Source organism: Corvus cornix, chromosome 6, assembly GCF_000738735.6.
Source record: "Corvus cornix cornix isolate S_Up_H32 chromosome 6, ASM73873v5, whole genome shotgun sequence".
Lineage (NCBI taxonomy): Eukaryota > Metazoa > Chordata > Aves > Passeriformes > Corvidae > Corvus > Corvus cornix.
Genome location: NC_046336.1, coordinates 11528944 through 11548630, shown reverse-complemented (window position 1 = coordinate 11548630; position 19687 = coordinate 11528944). Strand labels below are relative to the sequence as shown.

The following is a 19687-nucleotide window of genomic DNA, read 5'->3' as shown; positions in this document are numbered from 1 at the left end:
GCGTTTGGATTTGCTAAGCCAGTTCCCTTGCTGGTGGGTACACCTTTTCCTGTTTGAAACACAAGCTGCAGGATACATATTCTGTTTCATCACCTTTGTAAACCTCATTTCAGGAAGATGAGCTGTGGAGCTGGTGCTGGATGAGGAGTAAATGTGATGAATGGCATTTCCTACCCTCATGTTCAGGCAAACATTCAGGTTTGTTTCATTTGCATGGAAGTAGAAGGGTATGAACAACAACTTGAGTGCTGCTTTCTCTTCATTATTCACCTACTTAAGTCTCTATTTTGCTGTGTTTGCCTTTCCTGTAATCACATATGTTCTTCTTACCTCCACACACTTTGGATGTGCCTTGATAGATTCAGCTCCTAGTGTAAATTTTGAGTAACTGCCTTGAGTTTAGCGGAGCTGTTACTTAGCTACAGCTCTCTCACAGGCCATGGAGTTAGGGCAATATAAGCCAGAAATTAATCAGGAACCATGTTATGGTAGCTCTTGACCTCCCAGGGACAGATGCTGGACCCATTGCCTTTCCTGTGTTATTGGCTTAAAGTTGCTCTATTTTACCCCCCAGACTACCGAGATCAGAGCCTGACTCTGCTGCCTCTTGCCCAGGGCTGTTCCAATGCCACAGGAGAGTAAAAGGAGGAAAGAGAGGCACACCCTGGAAGAACACTGCAAGTCTTCCTCGCATTAAACTTTGAGTTTTTACCCATCTTTCTTATGTGACTTTTAAATCTGCCACAGCCAGTCACATTAAAGGTGAGGCCATGCCCTGCATATTACACACGTGAGTTCTGAAGTGAGAGATCTTTCTGGGGAGCTTCCAGCAACAGCACAGAGCAACTAGAGGCGAATGAATGGATGAATGTTTTATTGTTGGGCTGTGTAATGCTGTTACTGTGGCACGGGACAGGAGTATTAGATGTTGTGCTGGTCACTAATTCATGTGTGAAGCCTCAAGCATTGATCAGTGTGGATTAAATGCATGCTGGAGATGTTTTCTGTGCTGTGCCACTTCAAATTCTCTCTCATGATTCAACACATTCAGAGCAAATAATTTTCTGTTTCCCATTTGCCAGTGAATGCATGCCATTTAGTTTGTAATTGGAACACAGTATGCTGCGTGTGTCTCTGCTAAATCATGAAAAGTGGTCCATTTTCTAAATTGCACAAGTATTTGTCACCTTTGTTTTAAAATGAGAGCCATAAATTTTATGGGGCATGTGAATCTATATATTCGTTTTCCCACACAGGTGAGTAAGTCATACTGTGATCTGACACGGGCTTTATGGTCCTGCTCAGGTTATGTTCTGTACTAAATTTTGTCTGTTGCTTCTATATTTAGAATGGAGCTTTGAATTTTTTTTAAGGAAACAAAAATATGGAAAAAGGAGGCATATCAAAAGGGCTGTGCTTCTACATGTTTTCCATAAGCCAGGAGGTGCAATGAGCTGTGCCAGTTTGGCATGCTGGAGGTGCTTGACAGTCCATTGCGTATTAAATATGGTACATTTAAAAACTTTGATTTTACACAACTGCGGATCCATTTGATTAATATGTTTTCTAGGGAGTTTTTAAATACTTGTATTGGCTGAGCAAAGTCCACTAATGCTTAATGGGGCATGACAGTGGCCTCAGCCTAGCTGTGATGTGGAATGTCAGCTGACAGGGGAGACAGAAAGGGTTATGTTCCTAATCTTATGGGGGATGAAATGCAAATGAATTAATGGAACAGAATTCCTTCACATTTCTGGAAATACAGTATTTTTTTTCAGGTCAGCAAACATTATGAAAACCTTACCATCTCTGCCTCTGAAGAAACATGTGCCCTTCAAAAAGTGAGAATGAAACTTCTCTAATTTTTTCCTTTACTGATACTACAGTTTTTCTGTGAATATGTGGGATGTTCTTGGGTTTTTTTTGGTGGAGAGGCTGAGGGAGGGAAATGGGGGCAATTTGCAAACAACGTGACTTAACATGATAGGCGTTAATCAGATTTCCTGTGCCAAGCCAGCATTAGTCAATAAAAGCACTGCTGCTCTTTCTAAGAGAATAAACATCTTTGTGCTCTTCAGCTGTCTCTGTATTTTGGTGAGGGGGGGCAGAAAAAAGGCTCAAAGAAATGGTGTAAGATTCCTGTCTGCCTATTATTTGTAATATACATGGCATCTGTAGTGCAAAGAGGATGGCAAAGTGCAGTGTAGAGAAAAGTACTGATACAGAGTTGGAGTAGAGTTATCTGATATGCCTAAAAGAGCTTTTGGTGAAATTTTTTTTCACAGTTGCTCAAAGAAATTGAATTTAGGCCACTGCTAAGAACTGTTGAAAACTCCAGTTTGGGCTAAGATCCTTTTTCTGAGGTTAACTTAACAGGAGCTTTGTGAATTTGTGATGCAGGATTGAAACCAATGAGGAAACAGGAAATAAGAAGAAATCTGGAAATGCTCAGAGTAGTTAATGGGTGCAGTGTGGTTGGGAGAGTGACTGTAAAGGAATGAACCTCTCTTTTCAGTGCATTGGTCTGAGGGGTGTGAAACTGAGGGGTGGGCTGGTTTTCAGGAACAAGGGGAACATTGGCTGGAAGAAGTACGAGGACTCCAGACAGATTGACCCTGGGCTTAATTAACTTTTGCTCTCAAGGACTGAGCACATGGGTAGTGGGATCTTATCCTCAAGTGGAATTGTTGGTCTATTTAAAACATGACTCTGTGCTTACTGCTCTGGGTTTCACTGGTCTTACCTCAATATTGTTATTTATCAGTAAGAAACAAACTTGACCGGAGGTATGGATACAATATGCACTCCATCACTGACCACCTTTAGATCAGGATTGTATCATATGAAAGCTAGGTTTACTTTACACTTTAATAAAATATTGTCAGCATCTTGCTCTGCCCACACCAGTACATTTTCTAACATTCAGAGACAATTTCTGTCCTGTTTTATCTCTTCTTGTCATCAATAGCCAGATTTTCACAAGGGAGAGTCACTCAGCAGGTCTTATTTCACACAGACCAGTTTCCTGTTCATTGCTTAGGGTGTCATAGGGTGATTGTAATTTGTGTCCGTACTATGGAGGCTTTACAGGGGATTTAAGCTGATTTGGCATAGACAGGACCAGACAAAACAATGATTTGGCTTCCATTTTTGCAATTACACAATACGAGAAGGATTTTCTGAGCCAGGTGCCCAAGGAGTGGTGAAACCTACTCCCCTCCCTTATAAATTGAGGAGTTGCCTCAGAGCACACAGGTCTTATTAGATCTGGAAATTCAATGCCTTGATCTATCATAAATGTTTTAAGATTAATATGGAGGAGGCTAGCTTTCTTTTAGTACATCACAATTTGATTTTAGCCTAGATATTATTTCCCAATGGAGGAAGAGTTGTTTACTTTGGAAATATCACAAGTAGTAGAATATTGAGAACTGAGCAATCATTTTTTGATGCTTACACAGAGACATCACCAAGATGCAAGGATACTTACAAAATGCAATGTTCAGGTAGAGTGACCTAGAGAAGTTGTTTGATTAAACCTCAGTAACTAAAGGAAGGTGAGTGCATCCCTAGCAGTTACTATGAGTGCGTAATGAAGGACGAAGCCTAAATTTTGTCTTTGAAATGTATTGTATGATTCAGAGATACTAGAGTGTATAAATGATACCTCCTTTGTTAACTTAAAAACTATATCTTCTTGATTCAATTCTGTGTGTTTCCAGTGCTAATTAAAAGCCCATCCTTTAACTCCTGGAGAGTTTCTTTGAAGTGGTGCAGCTTAGAATAGGCTGTGGTTCTGAATTTCTTTCATTCTCATTTGCTTATATTGACAACCAGTATAAATGTGAAGGCAAAAAGTAAATTTGTTCTCCCTTTAATAGGACCACTCATGCAAGGGCTCTGGGATTAGATTTAAATTGGCACTTTTTAAACCTTTGATACAGTTACAGACTCAGTGAGCCATGTTAACCTTTCCTACAGCTAGACCTAGCTGGAAATTAGTTTCCTCCCTTGTCAAAATATTTTCTAATAAACATTTAGCCTTTCTGCTAAAAACAGTGCAAAACACTCAACAGCTAATATAGTTTAGCTGAAAATAAACTGCTTTATTTCCTCTTCTAGAGAAAGAAATCAGACAAAAAATAGGACAAAGTAGACAGCATTTGGGAATGCTGTTCAAAAGAAAATCTTGGGGAGGGGAAAGAAGAGGAAAGAAGCACCAAATGAACAGTTTCATGCTTTTGATCACCAGTAAAGACATACCTCCTCTTTGCACCTCCTTCTTCACCCTCCTCAGGATCCCTTGCATTATCTCTTCCCTGTAAGAAAGAAAACAGTTAAAGTCAGGTGGCAGATACATCCCTGCTGTTGTGACTGTGAGAGAACTACTCTTCCCTTGTGACTCTTGTGGTGACAATCAAATGGAGAAGCCAGGGCAGGTGCCCTGAGCATTCTACAAGGAACTGGAGTGCATTTGCATCTGCTGGGTTTATCAGGGGTTTGCATGTCTGAATGTGTTGTCTCTGGAAGATATAAGTGAACTTCTCTGTGTGAACAAGGGTGAGCAGGGGCTCGAAGTGGGTTTGTGTGGTAGAGAACTGTGTAGTCATGAAATGGCTTGATTTTCACTCTGTATCCTGGATGCTTGAGTCTTCAGTGTGTCTGGGTTAGGACTGGAGCTTGTATTTAAATAGCGGTGCTCAGATATTTAAAGAAGATGCTTCCAGTATGAGACCCTTTTGTTAGTGAGACTGTTGTAACAATTTAAGCTTTAATATTGCTTCTCTTGGGAGATATTGGCAAGGAATTGCTGATTGCACTTTTGCTGAGTGCACCTTTAAAATCATTGTTATGCAAACCAGCATAAATGCTACTCCTGCAGGCACCTATGTCCTTCAGCCTCAGCAAGAATAGATCAATGCACCATGCAAAATGAGGAGGATTGTGGAAAGCCAATATGCAGGTCTGGGACAGAATAAGACTTCTGAGGCAGTAGAATTGGGAAAGGGAGCATACAAATAAGGAGAAACTCCCTTTGGAGGTAAAGTGCAGTCGCTGTCAAAAATAAGCAAGTTTCAGACCTCTGCTCAGAGCAGTGAGTGAAATGAATTTAAGGTGCAGAAAACCTGACCAGAAGGCAGAGCAGCATCAAGATTTCTGGGCTCTTTAGCTAATTTTTCCATTGATACTATCGTAGTTGCCCAGCTGAGCCTGTCCTAACTTTACATCCTTTAAATAATTTAAAAAATCAATGTATAACCTGCATTTCCCTTCAAGACTTATACAGTTTGCAAAGCCCTCTGGGATCTGCTGGAAGAAGGGGACAAACATGTTGTACACATTCTGTTGGTTCCTCTCATGGCAGGGTATACTCAGAGCAGATGGGGTTGCCAGCTCCCTGGTTCATTGTGGAGGTATTGGTTCAGTAATGAATGAGGCGGAGGAACAGACTGAGAATTCTGCACTCTGAAACCCCACTGAGCCTGCTCAGATGGTAATGTGGAATGTCTGTTCTCTTCAGAGATGTAAAGTACACCATCTCAATGCAGAAAACCAGGCCTTTTAGAAAACTGTGCCTCTAGATACAAGGAAAATGGAGAAATGAAAAGTTAAATGAAGCCAGTTTGGGGTTTGTTTTTTTTTCCCTCAAATGGAGAGTGATCTCTCCTTGCAAATGATGAGAAGCCTGAAAGATGATGCACCAGCTGGGTACTTTTGTATGGATTTAACTGGAAAGAGGACAACTAGCAGCAGCCACTGCATCCCAGCAAGAAGGTTGCAAATAATCACATCCCTGCATCAATCATGAGCAGTAGAAATTAGGGAAATAAGGAAGAAGATAAAAGTCAATAATCTTCCTTACATCTATCAAAGCTCTTTTGGACATGTGATTTCTTCTGGGCTCTTCTAATGCATCCAGGTTTATTCTTGGTGCTGCAGCTGTTACAGATCACTATTGCTCTGGTGTGCAAAGAATGCCTAAGTCAGGTTTCATAATGTGAGGACTGCAAAGAAATGCAGTAAATCATCACATCCTCCAAAACCTCTTTTGAAAAGGGTAGAACAAAACTATCCTTCTCTCCAGAATTTACCTGACACTGCTGATGTTAGAGAAAGAAGGAAAACCTAGAGCAGGCCACACTGTGTCAGTACCTACTCCATTCTTTATAGAAAATATGCTGAAATAAAATGATGTGCTCTTTTTGGCCATAGTCTGGCAAATGAGTAAACACTTGGTATCTGCTCACAGTTGTTTGACTTCAAGGCAATTCAATCAAAATCTTCATTTAATTATGTCAACTGCCTCCAGGGCTCCCTGACCTCATGTGTGTGATGTGGAAACAGGTGATGATAGATGCTGAGGGCTATGGCTGTAGATTCTCCCTTTAGTGAATTCATTTTAGGTGCCTGTAAGAATTTATTTTGGATTCTCATGCACTGCTTCATTTTTAACGAGGATTGTGAACCTGGGTTAAAGCAGCAGTTTCAAATATTTTTATTTTGGTGCTGAAAAACTGGACATTAAGATGGTAATGTGTTCTTGCAGCCCAGAAAGCCAACCTGCATAAAAAGGAACACGGTCAGCAGGTCGAGGGAGGTGATTCTGCCTGTTTATGTCTGCTTTCTGAGACCCGTCCTGGAACAGTGTCCAGCTCTGGAGCACTCAGCCCAGGAAAGAGATGGACCTGTTGGAGCAAGTCCAGAGAAGGGCCACAAAAGCGATCAGAGGGCTGGAGCACCTCTCCTATGAGGAAAGGCTGGAAGAGTTGGGGATTCATCCTGGGGAAGAGAAGGCTTTAGGAAGGCCTTATTGCAGCCTTTCAGTATATAAACAAGATTTATAGGAAAGGAGAGACTCGTTACCAAAACCTGTAATGATCGGACAAAGGGCATCTGTTTTAAACTGAAAGAGGGTATTTTGTATTGAGCATAAAGAATAATTTTTTATGAGGAAAGTGGTGAGACACTGGCAAGGTTCCCCAAGGGAGTTGTGCATGCCTCATAATTGGAAGTGTTCCAGGCCAGGTTGGATGGAACTCTGAGCAACCTGGTCTAATGAAAAGTGTCCCTGCCCATGGCAGGCAGGTTGGAATTAGATGACCTTCAAAGGTCTCTTCCCATCCAAACCATTTCATGATTCTATGAAGTATTCCTATGAAGAGCAATGGGAAAGGGAGACAACATAAGGGGGATGAAATCTGTTGTAGAAAGGAGTACAAAGGGTAAATGAGCATTACCTTCAAGACCTTTGCTTTGATGGCTGCACAAATAAAAAATGCTCTGAAGAGAAGCAAGTCCTGCTCCCTGTTCCTCAGGAGATGTCTTCTGCTGCACCCAAGGATTTCCAGCTTAGGCAGAATGGGAAGAGGCTAAAGAAGAGAAACTCCTAGGGCTTTCTTTGTGAGGTCTAGCAAGGAGAAAGAAGTAGACAAGCAAGAGCAAACATAAAAGGCTTCAGGCAGGAGCACTAAGAACAGTGTTACATTGCAGCTGTGTGTGCAGCCACATCTGCAACTGCCAAATCTGGTGAGCAAAGATTTCATCCCTCTGGTCTCAGCTCAGCCAACACTGCTACAGATTCTTTGTTTTCTGATATGCAGGGGGCACCTATCAGTTGTTTTGCTACCTAAAAAAGGAGACTTCTATTCTAGCAGGTGTGGAAATCTAAGTCCAAGACCTAAAGGAACCCTGAATTGAGAATTAGAGGTATTAAATCACTTCAGCTGCTGCAGGGTGACATGTAACCTCAGTGTGAATGGGGTTGCTTGAGCTCCCTCCTGTGTCTACTTGTGTGATAAAGGTGGGCCTTAATGAGAGACCTAAGCAGGGAAGACTCTTTAGTTGCCAGTTTAAAGTACTTCTGAATCTCCCGTGCTGGTAGTGCAGTGATGAAGAGAGGATAGGGGAAAGTCTAGCAGGAGGAATAAGAAATATTCTGTTCAGTCTGAGATGGGAAAAGTTAATTGCAGCACAAAATGCTATTATGGTAATGATGAGAAATCCACTTGTGGAAGGCAAAGTGTCAGGCTGAACCTGCTATTTCTAAAATTTACACAGTAATTCAGGGTTTCATTTAATAAAAAAAACCTTGTTTAAACGTAAAGAAAAAATTTAAAGATATAAAGAGAATATTATCTCTGTTAAGGTATTTGTGATTTTTTTTTTGTCTTTCTTTTCTCAGATTTTCACTGAGACCAGAAATCTCAGTATTTCAGAATTTCAGATCAGTGGTCTTTGAAGATGATATTTAACCCCATTTTTTCCTTTCTTCCCTTCAGTATATTATAGAATACTGGAATGAATAACTTCCAGCTGATTTCTTGTTCTGTTTCTGTGTTACTTTCATTATTTCTTTTGCCACATTGTCAAGCTTCCAAGGCTGAAAAAGTATTGAAGAGGTACACTGTGAGGAAAGGGAAAACACACACACTCCACAATAGAAAAAGAACAAAGCAACCCAAAATCTTTAGTTTCTCTGGGTTAAACTGCAAAATGTAGAAAGGAGGAAAGAGGAGAAGAACTTTTCCTTCCCTCTAAATAGGAAAATGGAACTTGAGACGCTGTGTGGCCAAAAGAAGGGCTTGTGTACCTTTAAATTTATATTTTTCCTCGAGGTACCTGGTGAGAGCTATGAGAAGCTACCATTCCCTTCCAACAAACCTTGCTTTCAAGGATCAACCGCCTGTAACTTTGAAATTATTATTAAAAGGAGGCGGGGTGGGAAACCCACCCAAAAAGCCAACTGTGTGAATGGAGAGCATGTTCTATCTTGGGATAAATTTGGATCCAGATGCTTCCAACCCGTTTTTTTCTTCATCCAGATCTGATTCAGTGTTGTGCTGTTGCCAGCTAGAGGGCAGGTGAGTGGGGTCAATAATAAGGTGTGGTCATCAGTCTAGTAACTGGCCTGAGAGAAATCCCTTGGATATTGAACTTATGTTTCTCAATTCCTTAAAAAGGACACCCCTCTTAAAAGGAGCAATCGTTTCAGGACAGCCACTGTGAGGAGCAGGAGAGTGGATGCTTTCTGTGGAAAGTATATCAGTATAAAGAGGTAGGAGGTGTGGGATGCCCAAAACCTTGTTCAGAACTTTGCGTTTGAAATGGTGAGGTAATTTCAGATCTATTTTGCAAATGGAAAGAGGTTTTTAATTCCAGGGGAAGGGAAATCAGTCCTGGTTTGACCACTAGAACAATCACCTTTCTCTGTTTGGACTACAGTCAACCCCGATTAATAATCAGAGCCTTTGAGCTTTTATCAGACCATCTGATCTGCTCTAACCTGTGGATGTGAAGATGAAAGGTTAATCCCCAGGGCCATCTGCTCTCCTTTACCTTTTCTGTCTGAACGCATGTTCCTTTGTCTTGCCTGCCCACTTTTGGCATGTCTCTTGCTGTCTCTTAACACTAATGCTGGTTTACATCTGACTCTGTGCAGAGGATGCAGCCTCTTTGAGCAGCAGCTGCCTATTCAGAGATGCTTGCAAGTTTCCTTTACTATTTCCTCTCCTCTCCTGGCAACTCCTCTCAGTATGATTTATGAATTGCAAGCATAGCTGGGGGTGATGCGAAGTATCAACACCTCTGAGTTCAGTGAATAGGAGCTGGGTAATTAATAATAACAAACCAGGAGCGTTTGCTTTGCATGGAGATCACGTAGCAGAGAAGTGTTTTTCTGTATTCTTTGGGAATGGGGGAAGCGAGTCCTAACCCTTCCCTGTGCTGTTAAATCTGCATGTCATTTTCCTTGGATAATTAAGTAATTCCAGCCTTTGGAGGAGAGAGACTCCCTCCATTTCCCCTGTTAGCTTGCAGATGTAGTACATGCACCTTGCGGCAAATCAATGCTAACGATATTACTGTGCGTTATTGCAGCAATGGAGTAGAGGAAGCCCAAAGAAAAATGCTCAGCCCTTGCAGATTGCATTATGAGCATGAGGATCTTTTATGTAGCAGACTTATTAATTGTGCTTTCATTTGTGTCCCTGAATTTTAACCCTTTTGAGATTGCTCTTCTGCTTGTGAATATGTCTAAAATTGCCAAGTGTTGGGCAGAATTAGAAAAGGGACAAAAGACAAGAGTGGTCTCTGCAGTACTGCACTGGAACCTGGACATCTGCAACAAAAGAAAAAGCTTTTAAATCACTTGGTAGGACACAGAATAAATACACTCTGTGTTGGAGTAACAAATGTGGTCAGGTGGTCTTTCAAGGGAAGAGGTTCCCTTGAACCTTCCCAAACCCTTCAGGTTTTTGGCCTCTCCACCCTCTGCCTGCAGCAGGTTTTGCATTGCAAAAAATCCCTGTGCAGGTTTTTCCTCCTCCTTCCCCAGATGAACTCCCTGATTTGCCCTGGTACATTTTTATTTTGTGAAGATCAATCTCCTTAACTGTTCTCATTTTCAGTCTGTCTTGAAGGCAGGGAACTTGCGTATTGTCTTCAAGTCATAACCTGAACTTCAGAGAGGGGATTGTCTCTGCTGCATTTGCAGGCCTTTCCCTGGAGCCTGACAGAAATTCTGGGCATTGCTGAAGTTTAAATTATTATTAATTTAGTAATTGGCATTTTTATCATGGAAATACATACAGCTGTGATGCCTGGCCTTTGCCAGCCAGAATTCATTACACTGTGTGCAGGCTGCATGTTATTCTCTTCATGGGGCTGGTGTTACCTTTTCTAATTTCCTTTGGTGGTGTGAAACTTCAGTTGGTCCCCTGTGAGTTGAAGCTATTGGCCAAGACAGTCTAGCAATGGCTGTAAAAGCTGCCACTTAATTCTGTCCTAATTCCTGTCTTAGAGGTGCTGGGAGCACACATTTGCCTGAGACTCCCCTGTTCAGAATGTTTCAAATTCTGTTTACTTGATATTTGATTTAACCTGACTCCTTTTAGGAGTTAGTTATTGCTGATTCAGTGCACAGGAGATCTGGGTTCTGCCAGGACTGCCTTGGTAAGAAACACCTGCCTACAGCCAGCTGCCTACTGCGGTAGTTTTGTGTTATTTTTCTTTTTTGGTTTGTTTCTTCCGTGTTAAGTATACAACCTTCCCTTCATGTTGACTAGTATAGTCTTTCCTCAGTGCTGTAGTTCAGTTTCTGTCTTGTTTGGGGCTCTTCTTAAAAGAAGGGAAGGAAATAGCCACAGGTGAGAATCTTAAAAGGTGGTGTTTGTTGTGGGAGAGAAAACAGCACCAAGCTGTTGCAGGTTGAACATCCTCCTGTGAAGTCCCGCCATCAAAGCTGGGGTTGCTGCCAGACTTGTTTCACTCTAGCTTGCTAAGAAAATTCTGCCTTTGTGCACTCACACACAGAGAAATCACTTTGTATTTAGCTTGAATAGAGGAGAAACAATACCAGCTCCTTCCCCTTCTGAGTCTATCTCAAACTTAGGGGAAGGGAAGAGTGGAAGAGGGAAAGATTTGTCTGGAAGAGGATAAAAAACAGAAAAAGGTGCCTGGGGAGGGAACAGAGTCTTAGAGAGAGAGAACTGTTGCTGTGTCACTGACCACGTCAGCCTCACTCTCCCAATGTGTACTCTGTGGGGTGGGAAAAGGTGCTCTATGTAATTTTTCTGTCTTGATTCTGCAGGAATGGAACAAGCACAGGGGAGGCTTTATGTTCAGAAAGATTGTCTTTTCACAGCAAGGCAGTATTTGCACTCTGTCTTTTAGCGGCTATAAAGCCAATCCTAAACCCTCTTAGGCATGAGGCTTCCTTAACAACCAGAAATGAAAAGCTGATGAGAGGAGCACAAAATTTCTAACAGTAAAGAGATTATTTTTCTTCATGGAACCTGTGAGACTGAGGCACACCTTGGGACAGGAAGGGAGATGAGGGTCATTTAGTCTTTCTGGATCAATGGTCATATGACGATTAGGCACATTTCTGGTTTTAATCAGCTTTTTTCCAAGTGAGGTATCTCACTACTCATAGAGTATTCTTAGATATTGTAACAGCTTAAGCCATGATTCTGCCTCTCTTCATTACATGCAGCAGAGTCGGACCCAACTTCTAGATGAGCTCATTGAATTCAGAAAACAAAGAGGGGCTGAAGGTTTAAATGTCCTGATGCAGAGCTCTCTAAGTGATGCTAAGGAGCGTATTTTCAAAAACTTGGCAAATGCTTCTGAAAATCCAGTGTCTTACTGTGGTCCTGGATGATTTGAAATCTGGGAGACAGGGGATCCTGTATTTCTGACTGGGATCTCTAAGATAAAAATATATGGAACCTTCAATATACAGTGAATTCAACACAGTGAACTTGTGTGCTGCACAACTTATCTTTGTATATGCTGCAAATCTGTGCACTCATTTCATTCTGATAAGCTCTTTGGCATTCCTGATGATGCTGATTAATCAGCAGAAGGGGATTTTCTTATCTTGGCTTTAAGATGAACAGAACCCAACCTTAACTAGAAACATGATTTAAAACCTGCTGAATTTCCCCAGATAATTGAAAACACCTCTGCCTGCTCTGTGCCTTGCCAAGTCTCTTACCTGCACTGTGCAGGTTGTGCACCTTTTGGGCAGCCTTATCAGTGGGTGAAGATAGTGTAGCTGTCTGAGCATCCCTCGATGAAAGGGGCTCTTCTGTCTCCCACAGATATGGTGTTCCAATAGATAAAATCAAAAGGAGGGATGCAGTCAGGTTGGTCACCAAACCTGGCATGACATTTGCTCATGCTGGTGAAGTTCTGAGCCCAAGGTGAGATTCTCAGAAGAGGTTCTTCACTCAGCTAAGACTCTCCCTGCCCCAGTCCCAGTGTGGCCTGTGGCTCCCTCTCCTGCTCTGGGGTATTGTGTCAGTGGTGTTGATCAAAGAGACAGTGATGCTGTGATGGAGTGAGAGGGATCCACTACTTTGTGAGGAGCCTGTTCCAAGATCAGCTGAGATCAAGTAGTCCCACCATTGTCCCCTGATCCAGGCTGTGTAAAACGCCTCCCTGGCTGTGCTGCTATGTGGTACCTGTGTTTCTTGCTGCTGTGCTGGGCTGCTGGACTCCCACTTCATTGTTCAGTGCAGGAACCAGACTCCCTCTTGCAGCATCTGCACAGTGTTTTCTGCAGCCCCTGTTCAGGAGCTTTGCAGCAAGTCTGTCAGTGCCATGGGCCTGCTGTGCTTCAGAGCCAGACTGTCTGCTGCACACCCTGGCTGGCTGTGCTCAGGGGAAATCTGTCCCATAATGGGGGTAATACTGCACCAGCAAAAATGGTGGAGGCCCTGCCTGCAGGTGATATTTTGTCTGAGGGTATAGGGACACTTCAGCTTTTAATGATTTTTGTTCAGGTAGATTCAGGCTTTTCCTTGGTAAACAAGACAGCATTATCACAGAGCTGCTTTGTTTTCCACTGACTGGTCTCACACATAATAAATAGGTTAAAGTTAACTGGAGCAAGCATTGATTTTTCTTTCAGTACGTATGGGATTTCCTCCCTTGGGAGGGCTTGACTAGTGCAGGAGACCTTCAGGGAGGGATATGAGTGTGTGAAAAGAGTGCAGTGTAGCTGTGATATTAATTTCTTTTCCCCCTCTCTAAATTTTCCTCCTATGATCTCTTTCCTAACTCTCCCTCCTTTCTTTCATGTTCCAGCTCCCACTCAGAAATTTCCTGGGGTGATACTGACTGGGAGACACGCTCTGGGCCTCCAGGGAGGTCTGGGTGTGTGCAGTCCTGCAGGAGGAGAGGGACATGGAACAATGATAGGCAGAGCTGGGCAAAACAGAAGGGTGGGGGTGCTGGGGAGCAGGTCTACAATCAACAGTGGAGGCAGTGATGGTGAAGTTATTGATATGTGTGATAGGAGTTAGCACTTCATAATTACGTTTTTTTTCCCAAATGAAAGTCACAGAATATGAGGGGAAAAAAAAAAAACAAACCAAACAACCAGCCCCAAATAATCAATGCTACTTTTGAAGGCTTTGGCAATTGCCAGGCTCTATTTGTTTCTTTCTTTTGATAGTCATTAGTCTTCTTCCACCCAAATCATCCCCTTCAAACAAACATAACTCCCCCAATTGCTTTTCTCTCCTTAAATGAACTCAGCTCCCCCTTGGTTAGAGGCATGTTCTGCTACTTTATATTTGTGCCACAATTTGCCTTCCGGAACATTTACTTACTTGCTTACTTAGAAATCCTCTGCATTGCCTGGTGTTAGGGCATATGGTTGTCTTACATCAATTAAAAATCAACATGGTCCAACAGAACATAACACCAACCCCTGCTTCTTTGAATGGATGTTTGCAGCTGGGTGGGGATTAAAGCAGCTCATAATGGATTAGATCAGGGATTAAAACAGCCTGTAATGGATACTGTGTTGAACTATTCCATTTCTATTCCTGGATATAGACTGTGCAAATCTAGGGTTGTCAGATGACATCCTCACTGTCACCCTGTCATGCAAAAGGCCAGGTTGTGAAGCAAATCTGTTATTCCTGCAACAGGGATGGTACAAACTGGAAAAGCCCCTTTTCCGGTGTGCTGGCGATGGGGACGCAGTTCGCGAATTGTGCAGGAGATGGGGGTGTTGCTCACATTACCTTTGTTTTCTAGAGAAGGAAAGATACTAGCACTGCTGCTGCTGTCTTTGGCACGGCGGCCTCTGCTAAGGAGAGGGAGACGCGGAGCAGGGAGATCCTAGTACGCAGTCCCACATCATCAGTGGGACTCCCCCAGCTGCGCATCCTATTATTTAACAGTAACAAACAGGCGCTGGTGAAGGCATTTTAGAATTTGCTTTAGAAACACGAGAGCTTCCTGTGGGTGTCTGTCTGAGAAATGAGGGCTTGGGGTAATCTCAGTGACATAGTTTGCACTGAATGTCTGGGGCTATCCCTGAGTGTGGTAGGTGTGGATGACATTCACAGAAGGTGATTGCAAGTAATGGCTCTTCAGTCTGCAGGGTAGAAAACAGCTGCTATTGGAGTGGTGAAAGTACTGTCCTAAATAAAGTGTTAGGCTTCATGGAAGTCTTCCCCGTCGCATTCTGTGCCATGTCCAGCACAGCTGGGCTCTTGTGGTGACAAAGAGTGATGTGGTGGACACAAAGAAATGCCTTGTGCTGGCAGATTTGTGAAATGAGGTGTGTCCACAAGTCCTGTCTTGGTGTGTCCACAAGTCCTGTCTGGGCTTTGGCCATGAAGTCAAGGATGCTGCTGCACAAAGGAGTGACTGATCAGGATCTGAACAAGGACTAGGTCTTAAGCAGCATCCAGCAAGGCTGAAATGATAAATGGGTCTGGATAGACTGCACTGCAGGGGATAGGCTAAGTAGTGGCAATTGCTAGCACCACAGTAGCTTTTACTCTGTGGTGCCTGGGATTCTGGATGTGCAGAGATCTTCAGGAGAAGCAGTGAGCTGCTGCTGGGTCCAGGGGGACTGCAGAAACTTTGATTATAATTTAACAACAAGTTCTGCCTGGCGCAGCTGCAGCCTCACTGCTATAGGATGGCATTAGGGGGGCAGTGCCTCCCCTCAGTGCACAGCAGTGTCAAGACACTGGGGTGGCACGTGTGCTGCTAATGCCACATACCTGGGGACTCTGTTCCTGCAGCAGTCGAATTTGGGGGGCAGTGGGGTCCTTCCTGTTCCCCACACCCTGCTGTTTGCTTACAAGCAGCAGCAGCAGGGTGCAGCCTCGGGGCTGGCGTGTCCCTGTGCATGCAGGGTAGCACCTGCCACGAGCGTGTGCAACTTGTAAAATCCCCTTGCCTGAGGTTTTATGGAGCAGCTCTGGCTCAGGCCCACGTCACTGCTCCCACACAAATAAAATGTCATCTAAACATTTTGGCAGCACAGTCCAAAAGGGAGCCGATTCCAAGCCAGGAATACCATCCGTTGCGTTGGGAGTGGGTGATTCGCTTCCCCTACCCCCACCTCCCACTTTCCCTCTCTGCGTCGGGAATTGTGCCTAATAAGGGGCCGTGTCTGTGGGTAGGGCCCCCGCCGCCTTCCCGAGGCTGTCAGCGCTGTTCTGTGCGCACCGGCCCCGCTTCCCGCTCCTCCAGGACAGCCCTTTAGCGGCCGCTCCCCCGTTTGCAACAGGCGGCGATGTGTGCAGCCCCTCTTCCCTCCCCGGCTCTCTCCCCGGCTCTCCCAGCGGCAGCCGGGCTGCACGGACGCCCCATCCCGAGCCGGGCGCTCTGCAGCAGGCGCTGACCAAGCGCCGGGCAGCAGCTGGCCAGAAACCTCCCCGCTCCCCAGAGCGGGCAGTGCCAGCTCCGGTCCTGCCTCTGTCCCCCGCTCCCGCCGCTCCCTGCCGGGCTGGGAGAGCCGCGATAGGCGGGAGAAACTGTTGAGCCGCCCCCGCACCGGGCCTGGCGCTGGGGAGGGGGGAGACCGCGGGCAGAGCCGTGTAGCTGGTGGATCCGTCCTTGGACGGAAAAGAATGGCTGGTGCGGGAAGTGGGAGGGTGGGACGATTAAAAAATCGCTAATTATCGACACTTTTCAAAGGGAGGAGGAGAACGAGAGAAGGTCGACCGTGGGTTTGATCCGAAGAGAATGTGCCGACGTGTTGCTGCAATGAATCGGTCCGGAGGGACGTGGCACTGGCACAGATGGCGATGACAAGGGCGACCCACGGGGACGCCCCGCAGCCGCGGGAGGCGGCAGCCTCCCTCTCCCCTTCGCACCCTGCTATTACTCACACCTTGTCCGGGGGCTGAAGCTGCAAAGGCTTCTTGAGCTTTGCCAGCAGAAAACAGGTGTCCTGGTCAGGGGAAATGCATCCGTGCGATGGGAGCGGGAGCGCTGCACTGCCGTGACCTAAAGAAATACATCCCCCTCGCTCCTTCTCCCGACATAGTTCCGAGGTGCTGCTGCAGGGACCTGCCTGCAGATACTGCCCTCTCTTCGTTATTGGCCCCACACAAATCCTGCTAGTCTCCCTTGCTGGACGGTGGCAAGGTTGCTGGGATTCCCACGCACACGCGTGAGTTTCCACGGCCGGGAGGCTGCGCTTGGGACGGGCACATCCACACGCACGGAGCCGGCTCTTGGAGGGATGCTGCTGGATGGCCGGGTCCGTGGGTACGCTGTTACACACGGGAGGCACCCAAGAGCCGCTCATCCCGGCTGCGTTCCCCTGTGCCCCCTTACCCGTGGTTGACATCCAGCCTTTGTGCGCACATGTACACGCACACACACAGGGCGAGGAGTACCCACACCGCTGTAAATACGAGTCTATGTACATATACATCAGGAGAAACGGGGAATGACGGCTGCTTTATCTCGGCCAGGAGCACACATACCAAATCAGGAGAAAAGGCTGGGTGATGCTCCAGCTGATTCGGTGCAGCGCGGTGTCCCGCTCCCGCCCCCGGCCCCGCTCCCGGCCCCCGGCGGCGCGGCGCGGCGCGGCGGGTGACTCGGCGGTGTATTTCAGCGGCGGCGGCGGCTTGGCAAGGCTCGGGGCTCCTCCCCCCGTGTGGTGGTACCCTCTCACTTGATCAAATCCTTGAACGTGAACAGTTTCACTGAAAAGCACTTTTGAAAAAAAAAAAAAAAAATCCAGCAACAGTAAGGAACAGAATCCAACTACCGGGGAGAGTTTTTTTCCTTTTTTCCCCCGTTCTTTCCTTTTTTCCTTTTTTTTTTTTTTTCTGGTCGTCGTCTCAGAGGCTGAGAAAGAGGGAAGAGAAAAGGGAAGAAGAAGAGAAAGAAGAAGAGCGAGAGAAAGAGGAGCCTTTTGCAACTAATAAATATTATAATTAGAATCCGGCCCCTTTCTTCCTAAAAAAAAAAAAGCCCTAAACGCAGCGTCTCATCCCCCCCTCCCTCTGCAAGCCCCCCGACTCGCTCCGCAAAGGCATGGAGAAGGGGACCAACTGCTTTCCGACCTACCACACCATTTTTCTCGCCTGGACATGGTTCTTACTTCTCTCTTGGTGTTGCACCGGCGCCGAAATAACTTGCAGATCCTGCTCATCTCCATCGCCCTCCTGGCCGTCCTCCTCGTCTCGCCTTAGGCAGGAGCAGCGACAGCCGCCGCCGCCGCCGCCGCGAGGATTACGGAGCTGGCCGGGCGGCCGAGCGCGGGGCTCGGTCGGGGCGGCGGCCGCCGCGGAGCCCGTGCCGGGCGCGGAGCCGGGGGGCCGAGCGGGGCCGCGGGGAGCGGCGCTCCGCGCGGCGGGGGCGGGAGGCGGCGCGCCCGGGGGCCGGGGCCCGGCGGCGCCGCGGACCCGCCGGAGCGCCGAGGGGCGCCGGGCGCTGCCGGCCGGCGGCGTCCGGGGGGTGCCCGCGGCCGAGGGGCAGCGCGGCGGCCGCGCTCAGCCCGCGGGCCCCCCGAGGATGGGAGAGCGGCGCGGCTGCGAGGGGCCGAGGAGCCGAGGCTGAGCAGCACCACCTTCGCGCTCACCGGGGATGCGGCGCACAACCAAGCCATGGTGCACTGGTCCGGCCACAACAGCAGCGTGAGTACCGCCCCGCAGACCCGACCCGACCCGACCCGGTCTGGCCGTGCTTGGTGGGGGAAGGAGCCGGGACAGTGGCGGGACGGGGCCGCGGCTGGCGCCGGGGCCGGGGTGCGGGGAGGAGAGGGGCGCTGGGTGGGCACCGTGCCCTTATTGCCAGCGGGAGTGGGACACGGAGCGATGGCCGCAGGAGAAAAGTTTTCCTGGGGAAAGGTGAAGGCGCGTGGGAACATCGTTCTGCCCCCGCCCCCGGAGGCACAGCCGCGGTCCCCGGGCAGCGCGGCCGCAGCGCCCCGAAGGGCCGGGCTGGCCCGAGCCCTTCCGCTGCGCTACAGCGTGTCCCGTGGGCCGCTCCCCTGGGGACCCTCACTCTCCGTCTCTCCATATGTCATAAACACCGTGACACGCTTCGCTGCCTCCCTGCCTGGGATAAATGATGTATAGGGGTGGTGGAAAAGCCCTCCAGTGCCCCGCTGTGAGAGCTGGAGGCAAGAGAGATCCCATTAATTCATTAAGGGGCGGAAAGCCCCACAGCACGTCAAGGAGCTTAGAGTGGAGGCACGTAGTGCAAGCACAGTGAAAAGTTTGTAAAAAAATCCATGGCATCTCACGCCTTTTCCCCGAAGTCAGTAATAACGAGTCGCTGAGGTGTCCCTGAAAGCCTGTGGGATTGTGTGTGTGCGTGTGTAGGGGGCATGTCCCAAAAGCCCACATGTTGTGCCATGATAGTGCAGGGCCCTCCCTCACACCCACTTTGCAACGCCCGGCAGATGGCTGTGGACAAAACTTAAAGTTTCTTTTGACTTGGTGTCAGAAATACCATTTCTACTCTCATGTAGTCTGGGAACAGATGTAATTTAAATGACTCTGGGAAACCTGTATGTCTGGTGACAATATTCCCATTATTCTGATTATTATAGCTTGTCGCTGCCTTGAAAATGCCTGTTTTATTGTTTTGCCACTATTGAAAATGAGTATAACGCTATTAACAGCATAGATTGGCTGCATTTTCAGATACATTCTTCATGGAACTTACTAGCCATGAGAAAAGCAAATTGTCTACTTACTTGTCTGTCTATCTGTGCATCAGCTACAGGTTCTAGTGTGCAATTCAACCATCTTTTAATTTTTTTTTTTGACTGGAAGTTTTTTTGTCTATTTATTATTACTTAGGCAATAATTCTAACAGCAATGTGGATGTTACTTTTATTTAACCAATTTTTAAAGGCAGTTGTGTTTGCCAGGCATGAATTTCACTCTCATTAAAGACGAAAGTA

The 19687-nt window shown here is 46.5% G+C and overlaps 2 protein-coding genes across 4 annotated transcripts in view; one reads left to right on the top strand and one right to left on the bottom strand.

Moving 5' to 3' along the window:
• Nucleotides 1-17955, bottom strand: part of LOC104695341 — a 97683-nt gene extending 79728 nt beyond the window's left edge. For 2 of the 3 annotated variants that reach the window (XR_752839.4, XM_010409121.2), the window contains exons 1-2: nucleotides 16647-17240; nucleotides 4264-4319 (exon numbers count right to left, since the gene is read on the bottom strand). Coding sequence is in view for 1 of the 3 variants with exons in the window: in XM_010409121.2 (XP_010407423.1) it covers nucleotides 4264-4319; nucleotides 16647-17197 (607 nt within the window). In the remaining 2 variants the exon portion in view is untranslated. Of the gene's footprint in view, nucleotides 1-4263; nucleotides 4320-16646; nucleotides 17241-17875 lie in introns of those variants that run through there. The other variant, XR_005602195.1, reaches the window with a different exon arrangement.
• SORCS3 (sortilin related VPS10 domain containing receptor 3) overlaps nucleotides 17657-19687 on the top strand; it is a 276531-nt gene continuing 274500 nt past the window's right edge. Inside the window, 2 exon segments of the mRNA XM_039553918.1 lie at nucleotides 17657-18271; nucleotides 18274-18410. Coding sequence (XP_039409852.1) covers nucleotides 17809-18271; nucleotides 18274-18410 — 600 coding nt within the window. The 5' untranslated portion in view covers nucleotides 17657-17808.